At 40.9% G+C, this 11,182-nt stretch overlaps 1 protein-coding gene across 1 annotated transcript; it reads right to left on the reverse strand.

The window, feature by feature from the left end:
* On the reverse strand, window positions 4,833-5,669 carry LOC109233524 (leucine-rich repeat extensin-like protein 3). The gene is made up of 2 exons (XM_019399413.1): window positions 5,262-5,669; window positions 4,833-4,928 (listed from the first exon to the last, which is right to left on the reverse strand). Exons 1-2 carry the CDS (start codon window positions 5,667-5,669, stop codon window positions 4,833-4,835), a joined length of 504 nt encoding a protein of 167 aa, XP_019254958.1.

The raw sequence follows: 11,182 nt of genomic DNA on the forward strand, positions 1-11,182 counted from the left end.
TTTTTTGCCCCAGTTTGCACTAGGAAGATTTGTGAGTTTTTAGCAATATTGTAAACCACTTATACTACTGATGCAATGATGAGAGTAAACTAAAGACTAGATTAGGATGTGCGTCTCCTACGAGTAAAACCAAGAAACTTTGACTAGCAAATGCATCTGCTAAAATAAAACCTGAATGAACCAAATTAGGAAGTGCGTCTCCTAGGGGTGAACTTAACTAACCAAGACTAGGAAGTGCGTCTCCTATGAATGAACTTTCAATTTAGGACGTGCGTCTCCTAAGAGAATAACTTGAAAGACCTTGATTAGGAAGTGTGTCTCCTGCAGGTAAAACTTCAATGAACCCGACTAGGAAGTGCTCTCCTATGAATGAATTCTAAATTTAGGAAGTGCGTCTCCTATGGGTAAAAACTTCAATGAACCAGACTAGGAAGTGCGTCTCTTAGGGCCTAACTTAAATGACTCAAACTAAGAAGTGTGTCTCTTAGGGGGGTGAAACTTCAATGACTCAAACTAGGAAGTGCGTCTCCTATGAATGAACTATCAACTTAGGAAGTGCGTCTCCTATGGGTGAAAATCAACTTAGGAAGTGCGTCTCCCAGGGGTGAAACTTCAATGACTCAAACTAAGAAGTGCGTCTCCTATGAATGAACTCTCAATTTAGGAAGTGCGTCTCCTAAAAGAATAACTTAAAATACCTTGATTAGGAAGTGCGTCTCCTACAGGTAAAACTTCAATGAACCAGATCATGAAGTGCGTCTCCTATGAATGAATTCTAAATTTAGGAAGTGCGTCTCCTATGGGTGAAACTTCAATGACTCAAACTAGGAAGTGCATCTCCTATGAACTATCAATTTAGGAAGTGTGTCTCCTACAGGTGTAACTTCAATGACTCAAACTAGGAAGTGTGTCTCCTATGAGTGAACTCTTAATTTAGGAAGTGCGTCTCCTATGGGTAAAACTTCAATGAACCAGACTAGGAAGTGCGTCTCCTAGGGCCTAACTTAAATGACTCAAACTAGGAAGTGCATCTCCTATGAATGAACTCTCAATTTAGGAAGTGCGTCTCCTATGGGTGAAACTTCAATGACTCAAACTAGGAAGTGCGTCTCCTAGGGGTGAATTTTCAATGACTCAAGCTACGAAGTGTGTCTCCTGGGAATAAACTTAAATGACCCAAAACTAGGAAGTGCGTCTCCGAGGGGTGAAACTCAATTTAGGAAGTGCGTCTCCTAAAACAAAAATATAACCTATCCAAACTAGGAAGTGCGTCTCCTAGGGGTGAAATCTCAATTTAGGAAGTGCGTCTCCTACAGGTGTATCATGAAAGACCCAGACTAAGAAGTGCGTCTCCTAGGGGTGAANCGACTAGGCAGTGTTTCTCCTAGGGGTGATGTGTGATCTTCTCGATAGCCTTTGCGTAAGCAAAATTGGGGCGTTACACCTGAAAATTTCAAGCTTCCCAGCTTTGGTATGAACATAGCTTCCGTCCCTGTTTCAGACAAAGAAAACTTGTGAGTTTAAACATGGTGGTTGGTTTGTGGCCTTTAATTTGCGGCGATTGCTCCTTCACTTGCCATGATAACTTTGATTTCACCTTGAAAAGACGTTGCTTGCTTATTGACTAACCAATTTCTTTGCCATCCTTATCACAGAAAATACCTCTTCTCCGTTCAGACCCAATACCCTTTATCCGTTGCATTGCTCATTAACTGACATTTACCAAACCTTTTTGTTTCACATGAATCCCAAAGCACGTCAATTGCCACCCACTCAGTGTGTATGTTGTTCTTTCTTGACTTAAACCCCTGGTCCTGTCCTTGAGGTCTACGGCCCCCTCATTTGCCATGATAACTTTGATTTCTGCTTGTAAGACCTTGCTTGTCACTGGTTAACCAACTTTTGTCAATCTTGCCACAGAAAATGCCTTTGATCCATTCACCTAACACCCTCCATCTGTTGCATTGTTCATGAATTGATATGTACCTAGCCTTTGTATTTTGCACGAATCCAAAGCATGTTGATTGTTACCAACTCAGTGCGCTTGTTGTTCTTTCTTGACTTATGACGCTTTGATGTACTAGCCAGATCCCGTTTTGTGCAATTGGAAAGCTGGTGGCAAATTTTGAAATCATTTCTCACTTGTTATGACCGAATTGACTCGGGAAGAGGAAGTAAACAAGACAAAAGGAACAGAGTAGAGGACAATGGAAAGAGATGATTCCTAACGAGAAAACTACAAAGTAGAAACCTATCGGATGTGGATACTAACTCTAATGACCATGACATGCACCTGCGGCCTATTTCGTTAAGCAAACCTGATGTTCAGCTCTTGTTGTACCTTTTTGCCGTGAAACCGGGCTTCAATGCTCCGCTTATCCAATCTGATTCACAATCCTTATTCGACTTGTAGTGCCCGAAGGATTTTCACCATCAAACCTCTCTCATTTTGGTCTTTTTCTCAACTCACTGTCGCCTTATGGTTGCCGTGAAGGTTTTCACCAATAAGACTTTCTCATTTTTTATTTCTCTCAGCTTTCATCGCCTTGCGGTACCCGTGAGGGCTTTCATCAATAAGACTCTCTCATTTTTCATTTCCCTTGTTTGGACCGTAGTGTGCTCCTGATATGAATCACCTTTACTTGCTTGACTTGGCATTCTTCGAAGACTGATCGGAAGGTCTTTCTTTGGATCGTAATGTGGGCTTTTGGATGGGGTTAGAAAGAAAGGGTATCAAAGGCTCAAAACAATTCAAATGGGTTCAAACTTACAACTTTCGGAATCAGATTTCTTACAACAATCACAACTTCTGCCCCAGTTTCTTTGCTTCGGGACTTTTGGATTTTTGTTTTGATGGGACCGAAGCGTGAGGCTGCCTACGTATCCTTGAAAGGAATCAGGTCGAACGTAGCTCATGAGACTACTTTTGTCGTTGCTCTTTTTCTTTTCTTTTTTTTTCCTTTTTCTTCTTTTTGTTGTTGTTTTTTTTTCTTTTTTTTTCTTTTCTTTTCTTCCTTTTTCTTCTCTCTCTTTTGATTGTTTTCTTTCTCTTTTCATTCTTTTCTCTTTTCTCTTTTTCCCTTACTTATCTTTCACGCTTGTGTTTCTGACCTTGCTACTGATTCCGAAAGAGGGGTATGAAAGAAAACCAATAAGGCTCAAAGGGGTAACGAAGGGTAAAGTGTTTAGATAGCAGAACAAAATGCCTTCGTCATTCCAATCTTCAAAGCATGCCAAATACAAACAACACAATTAAACAAATCAAAGAAATCATACGTAATATCTTTTGATTACACCAGAATTGATAGCCATATCCACACATTCGCCTTCTTCATTTGTTAAACACAAAGCATCATTGGACAACACTCTCACTTTCATTACCACGAACGGCCCCTGTCAATTTGGGCGAACTTGTCGTTAGCTTCAACCCGATGCAGCATGATGCATTAATATAGGGTTCCTTTATGTTCTATCTGCCCCAGTTTCACACAATTCGGGCTTGAAGTGATCTCAAAATGCCCTTACTTATTTCCCTCAAACGTCCCTATCATCTTCAAAAATTGTTTCATTGCTTCCTGACCAAACTGACTTTTAAAGATCTGGCTGAGAATTATGCGTGCATGTCATTTCACTAAAACCAGGATGAAAAGAACTGTAAAAGGAGAAGAGAACTAAAAAAATGACCAGAAATAGCAGAAAACAGAGAATTGCATTAAACATACGATGAAAGGGTTTGAACAGCAAAATAACCTGGGGTACAACCCTAAAACAAACCTAGATAACACTAAATGAGATACTACGACTAAAGGAACTAGACAAAATAAAAGGATAGATGGGTTTGAGTCACAAGACAATGTCCGGATTACAACCCTGGAATAACCCGGACAACAGAAATGACAACAAACTAAGCCACCAAAGCTCCTCTCTGACTGACCAAGCAATGGAACGTCTTTCCAATTACCAAGCACGATATCTTAGCCACTGAGTTCCGCATCAATATTGCCAAGACCATTACCAACTTCAATATCATCAACTTCAGTCAACAAGTTCCCAAGAGGATTCGCGTGCTCCCTGTCATTGTCATTGATCACAATTACTCCATCTTGAATCATTCTTTCTATTTCCCTTTTCAAAGATCGACAATCTTCAATGCTATGCCCTTGGACATTAGAGTGGTACATGCATCGTACAGTAGGATCAAAGCCTTTTGCATATGGGTCTGGAGTATAGCCGAGGAGCGGCTTAATCAGGCCAGAATGCTTTAACTTTTCAAACAAACTTGTGTAGGACTCCCCAATTGGCGTGAAACTAGTTCTTTGCCTTTATTCTCTTCCCTTCCCCTGTTTCCTAGGGTTGTTGGGTGCTCGAAAATGCTGCGAAGGCAAGAGTGCATTATGCGGTGCTGGCGCTCGCCATAGAGAGTGACCTGGTGGTTGGACATACGACCGGACATTGTTCGGAGGATAATACTGAGGTGGATTATGTGGAGCTCGGGGATAGGTTTGGGGTTGGAGTTGAGGCTGGGTATGGTAAGGTGATGGGCCCCTGGACCAAGCTCTTAACTCAATTACTGCAACGTCCTCTTTCTTCTTCTTTCCCAATACTCCTCCAGTGCCGCTTTGAGTAGCCTGGGAGGTCGCCTTAATTGTTGAATAACTCATGATTTTGTTAGATTTGAGTCCCTCCTCTACCATGCTTCCCATTTTCACTACTTCATTAAAAGATTTCCCTACTGCTGACACCAAGTGACCGAAATAAGTGGGCTCTAAGGCCTGCAGGAAGTAATCAACCATTTCACTCTCTTTCATCGGAGGGTCAACCCTCGCTGCTTGCTATCTCCTACGGAAGCTATATTCTCTGAAGCTCTCCCCTGGCTTCTTCTCAATTCCGATCAATGACAAGCGGTCTGGAACAATTTTAAGATTGTACTGAAAATGGCATGCGAAGGCTTGGGCCAGATCGTCCCATGTGTACCACCGACCATGATCTTGCCGGGTGTACCATTCCAAAGCTGAACCACTTAAACTTTGACTGAAGTACGCCATTAGAAGTTCGTCTCTCCCGCCTGCCCCTCTCATCTTGCTATAAAAACCTCTCAGGTGTGCCACTGGATCACCGTGTCCGTCATATAAATCAAACATGGGCAACTTGAACCCTGCTGGTAATTGGATATCTGGGAACAGACACAGGTCCTTATATGCCACGCTTACTTGTCCACCGAGCCCCTGCATATTCCTGAAGGATTGCTCTATACTCTTGACTTTCCTAATCATCTCCTCCTGCTTGGGATTTTTAGGAGGCTTCTCAGTTTCCGCCGAGAGATCAAAATGAGGAGTGTAGGAATAGGGTTCTGGAGCTTTGAAAGTGGGCTCCGGGGGGTAATATTGGTTATCGTGAGCTTGGAACAAAGGCTCGCTGGAGGATCTATGGAGTATAGCGGGAGGGGGTGCCACGAAGACAGGAGTGGCTGGTGGAGGAGGGTACGGAACTGGTTTGGGTGGTGGAGCTGGTGGTGTTTGAGAAGTTGTGCTCTGGTAGTGTTGGTAAATGGGAAAGCCCGGGGATGTATCGGTGGCAGGATGATCCGGTGACTGAGCCAATGGCGGGATGAAGGCAGGGTTGGCAGGGTAAGCTGGTGGTGGTTGCCCTTTTGCCCAGGCCCGGTACATTTCGGCCATCTGCTGCTTCAACTTATACATCTCTTCTTTCATCGTATTGACATCCAACTCTTCCCCCTCTCTCGAAAGATCGATGACACTCGCATCAAGTCCCTGGTTGGCCATGAGCACTTTGTTTTTGGAACGGGTGTTGTATGGGTGAGTTGCCAGAATGCCACAAACTAACCACCTGCCTGTTACTTGACGACAACAACAAACTTGTTAGCGATCAGGGCTTAACAGATAGGCAATCACACATTTTGGGGAATGAATGCACCTAAACAGTTAACCGTTTCTATTATGTATTTGATCGGTTGCTTGCGTCATCCGGCTTTTCCTTATTTCTATTTGCAACTTCCCTTTCTTTTTTTTCTTCATTCTTGCCTTTCTTTGCTTGACTTCTCTTTGTTTTTATTCTCTCATTTTTCTCTCTTATTTTGCCGTTGCTTCCTTCTCACAGTTTCTTATTTTCGCTCTTTTTCTCTTCTTTTTTTCTTTTTCTCTCTTGTTTTTCCTCTATTTTTCCTTTTTCTTTTCTCTTCTTTTTTTTCTTTCTTTTCCTTCTTTTTGTTATGGTCGAATCCTATGGAGATTGCCTGCGTATCATGACCCCGCATGAATCAGACCGAGCATAGTTCTGGGGGATAAAAATAAATAATAAAACATTTTGGGATTTTCAAATAAAAATAAAATATTTTGATTACAACGACTCATCCTACCGAATTTTACCATAAAAATCAACAGGCTCAAAAGGAAACTAATAGGAGAAAATCAAGACTCATTTTGACTCAAAAAGTTATCCCTATTTTCAAAATTTTCATAAAATATCCGGCTTTGCCAATACGGCCTTTCAGCACCTCGAGGAAGAAGATTTTAAGGTTGTGTTCGCTAACCGGCCAAAAAATTTAAAAATGACCAAAGGTGGCTGTTCTTGCAAAAACAGCCCTCCGGCGCCCTTTTAGGGACATTCGGCTATTTTTGACAAGAATGGCATCACCTTACTTATTTACAATAAAAATAAAATTTTGTTCTTTTTGGGCTAGTTTTGCGAAAAAGGAAGTTGGACCCGATGAGGGTTGCCTACATATCTCACGCCCTGTGAGAATCATACTGGCATAGTTCGGGCAAATAAAACAAACTATTTTTGAAAACAAGACTCCTTTTTTTTCATTTCATTGGCGAATATATAAACTATTTTTTGAACACAAGACTCTTTTGTTTCCTTTTCATTGGCAAATAAAACAAACTATTTTTGAAAACAAACACATTTTTTTCATTCTATTGTTTCTTCATTTTCCCCAAAAAAAATTCGGCAGAGTTTCGACACTATTTGGACATTGGTTTTTCCAAAACAGGTCATTATCTCTCTTTAACCCTCATACCGCTGTTTCTCTCCCCTTTTTTTTCCTTTTTCCCCAAATATTCAAAAGTCGGTCAGGATGCAAGTCCGAAGCAAATAAATGCACAAGTAGCACGTAAGATGCATCAGGATGGTCTTTTAATTTCAGGTCACCTGTCCTAGACGGACCCAACCCCTGTGTTGAGTCCCCTAAGTCAAATGCATATGATGCAAACAAACGTTCCTACTAGGGATCCGGCATGAGGCTTTGTTATACTAGGTTCAAATCTGGGTATTTGTTCTAGACTGTGTACCCGAGCGGACAACTCGAGTCGAGGAGGGGGCTACGTACCGGGGACCCGAAAGATCATCCGGCTTAGTAACTTGTCCGAGCCTCTTTCTTATTTCAAGGTATGACACTAACAGAATAGGGAGTCTCGGCCAGCGATCATATCCCCGAAGATAAGAAGAGAAGGGTTTCGTAACAGTTTATATGTACAGTTCAAATAATATCAAAGCGGTAAAAGCATCATTTTGCACATTAAGCCCAACATGTAAAACTATCAGATAATAAACAAAGCCAAATACAACAATTATTCTAAGCTCGAATTCTTGAACCCTGAACCAAAAGTTCTGGGTTCATTTCCCCAGCAGAGTCGCCAGAGCTGTCACACCTCCTTTTTTACTTACACCCCCGGAAGGGTGTAAAGGGAGTTATTTCCAACTTGAAGTGACAATCGAAACGGGATTTGTTTATTAAAAGATTCAGAGTCGCCACTTGGGAGATTTATGGTGTCCCAAGTCACCGGTTGAATCCCTATTCGAGGAAAAGAATGACTCTGTTTAACAGTCCGCGGACTAGAAATCCGGGTAAGGAATTCTGTTAACCCGGGATAAGGTGTTAGGCATTCCCGAGTTTCGTGGTTCTAGCACGGTCGCTCAACTGTCATATTTGGCTTAATTATCTGACTTTAAACAATTATAAACCTATATGAAAATTTTAACTTTTAACCGCTTTTATTCATATTTTTAAAGAGAATTTCAACGCCATTAAAACACCTCTCGAACCACGTCACATAAATGCACCCGTGATTTTTGACATATTTTAACTTCGTTGGGATTTGGATTTGGGTCACATAAATGTGCACCCGAGTTTAGGAAAGTAATATTAATAAACACGCGCCTAAAGCAACTACGCGTTTTGTTAACTTTGCGGGAGGCCATGGAAATTCACTAAATGGCACGTCCCGAGTTCTAAATATTTTCTAGAAAATGACTATTGAGGGCCACGCAATTTGTTATTTTTTGTTTGGCGTAGCGCACCTCAAACAAATTTTAAAAGGGAAATTCAATCTATGTCTTAGAGGGCCATAAATTATTCAATTGGTTGATATGGCACATCTCCAATCTACTCTAATTAAGGTGTTTCTAAACTAATCCATGAGGACCGTTTACTATGAAGAACTTAATTGAAAATTATGGAATTTACTACTTGTTTAAATAGAGTCGAGCCAACCAACCGAAATAGCAATCAATTAACAGGAAAGCCTTTTAGCTTAATGTCCAATGCTAGCCATTCCTCAAGCCAAGGCCCAAAATCACAGTCGTAGAAAAATAACACGCTGGACCTACGAAGGCCCGGCATAAATGCCACAAGCAGGCCCAACTTGAAACAACATAACAACTGGAACGCGGCTAATATTGGGCCTGGGGTCCAAGTGACCCAATTACAATGAGGGACGAAAATTAAAGACTTTAAAATGACTACAAGTAAAGAGAAGCCCAAGAGGCCCATACTCCTGTACATTAACCATTGCAAAATCAAACAATTACACACACTATTACTGAAGGCTGAAAATTTGATTTATGTTAAACTTCAAAAACACTCAAACTAGGATCACACTTACATAACCCGAGGAATCAAATCTATACGAGACATTCCTATTATCAACCAGTTTCATGCTTTGAATTTATTTCTAATTGCCCTGAATTAACTGTTTTAAATGCCTACTACGCATAGAAGAGGGATACATTCATGCAGCCCAATGGATTAATCCCATAAACACTTCTTATGTCCATCCAATATTCCTAAATAAAAGTGCAAACCATTATTTAAACATGCTAATAAATCTTGAAACTTTTGAAAGGGACAAGTATCACAGTTTGACCCAAACTACTGGAGAACTATCAGGTTCACACACACTAGATCAGTGATAGAACCTGATAGTACTCCCATGCTAATATGAGATACAGACATAAGCTATCAAGCTCACAGTTCTTCAGTTAACTTTAAGTACTCAACACTTGAGGGATTCAAAGGGAGAGGGTGAATTAAGAGTCAACATACAAATTATTTCAAGCAGAAGCTATAAATCAACTATAAACATAAAATAAACAGAAACCATAGCAAGTAAACAAGTTAATCCAACAAGCTGAAATACATTTCATGCTTCAATATCTCCATTAATTCATTTTCTCCAATCTACCTCACAGTCACTATGGTTACAAAAGAGTGTACTTGAGATTACAAAAATGAGTGAATAAAGGGAGAATCAGTAGCTAAGCTTCAGCAGGGAATGAACCAGCAACAAAACAGCCCAGATTCAATGATGAAAACACAGAAGATGACTCCAAAATTCGATGGAACAGTGGAATCAACAGCTCAAAACCCCAAAAATGCAATCTGAACAACTGATACCAAATTCTAATAACCAGGACACCCAGATGAAATCATTGACTAACTTTCAAGCCATTTCAAGGCTAGGATAGAAGGTGAAAACCAACACTGATTCAAAGATGCTTTGCCAAATTTTAAAGCTCAAATTCGATGGAGCAATAGCAGCTTCTAATTTCTTTATTTTTCCTCTTCTAGTCTTGCCTTTTTTTTAGATTTCTCTGATATTCAGAAGGTTAAAGGCTGCCTTTCAAGACAAGAAAACATGCCTTTATAGGCAAGGCAAGTAGGGCAGATTTCAAGTTCTCATTTTACCCCTTAAGTCCCTCTTAAAATCTATTTTTAGCTTAGAGAGCCTCCAATTACTGACTTGTTCCTCATGTTTTACACTATTAACCTGAAATTCAATAAGACCCCTCTACTAGAAGCTTCTAAATCAGTTGCAAAAGATTCCCTGACCTAGAATGCCTAGACTACCCTTCAAATCCTTTGAAAATTATCCCTACAACCAGGAACTCAAATGGGCTATGGGTCAGGTGGACCCAATGGTTTAACTAGGTGGACGGGTTACCCCTCTTTTGCACATGGGTCAGACCCAAAGCCCAATCAGCTAAATAATTCAACAAGTCAATAACAGAAAAAAAAACTAATTGATTTTAAAAAAAACCAGAACTAGTTGATTGGTTAACTAACACAAACGGGCAGGGAATTATTAAATCATAATAACCAAATAAAACGAAAAAGGCTAACATAAAAGGGAAAAATTCAAAAACCTAACTATAACTTTACTGAGCATGTTAGTTAATTCTTCTTTTTTTTTTCTTTCTTCTTTTTTTTTTTTAATCTAAAACAAAGGGAGCGGAACAGTTCAAGCAACAGACAATTAATCGAAATCCTCAACCGGAGAAAAAGGTAAGTAAAGAAGAGGGATGAAGAAGATGAACTAAAGCAATAAATGGGTACCAAGATCGATTGAATACTCACCGGCTGCACTCGAGACGAAGCTCAATAACTTGGCTCACACAAAACTGATACCAGTCGCCTTTCTTGGTCAAGAAAGAATGACCAGCATCAGCTTTGTGGCGAGCCAAACTTCCAAACATGAAAAAAAAAATAGCCCTGAGCCGATGCATGCCACCAGAGTCGGTTTCGAACCTTTAAGGCTCAGACTCATATCCAAGATTCGAACGGTTATGAGCAGATTCGAAGGTAACAGAGTGTGGGTTTGGGAAGAGGGGAGTGAGGGGGTTCTAGGGTGTTAGTCTGAGGTGGTTTGGGATCGGCGCCGCCACCGGAGAATACAAGGGCGGCACTAGGGTTTTGGAGTTTCGAGGGGTTTTGGTGGGGTTTGAAGGAAACCAATGGCTGATTCGTGTTGAGGAAGGTGAGAGGGAACTGTGGTGTGAGTTTGGTGGTGATTAGCCACCGGCCGCCGGCAGATGCAACTGGAGTTTGAGGCGGCTTTCTCTAGGGTTGGGGACTCAGAGACGAAGAAGATCGAGGGGGGGGGGA

The sequence above is a fragment of the Nicotiana attenuata genome, chromosome 10 (assembly GCF_001879085.1).
Source record: "Nicotiana attenuata strain UT chromosome 10, NIATTr2, whole genome shotgun sequence".
In the NCBI taxonomy this organism is placed as follows: Eukaryota; Viridiplantae; Streptophyta; class Magnoliopsida; order Solanales; family Solanaceae; genus Nicotiana; species Nicotiana attenuata.

What these genes read in the sequence shown, in the direction of transcription:
- LOC109233524 (XM_019399413.1), bottom strand. Translation starts at nt 5,669, where the DNA reads ATGTACCGGGCCTGGGCAAAAGGGCAACCACCACCAGCTTACCCTGCC. An exon ending in AGGAGGAGATGATTAGGAAA is followed by an intron (nt 4,929 to 5,261) that starts GTCAAGAGTATA and finishes TGCCATTTTCAG; the next exon opens with TACAATCTTAAAATTGTTCC.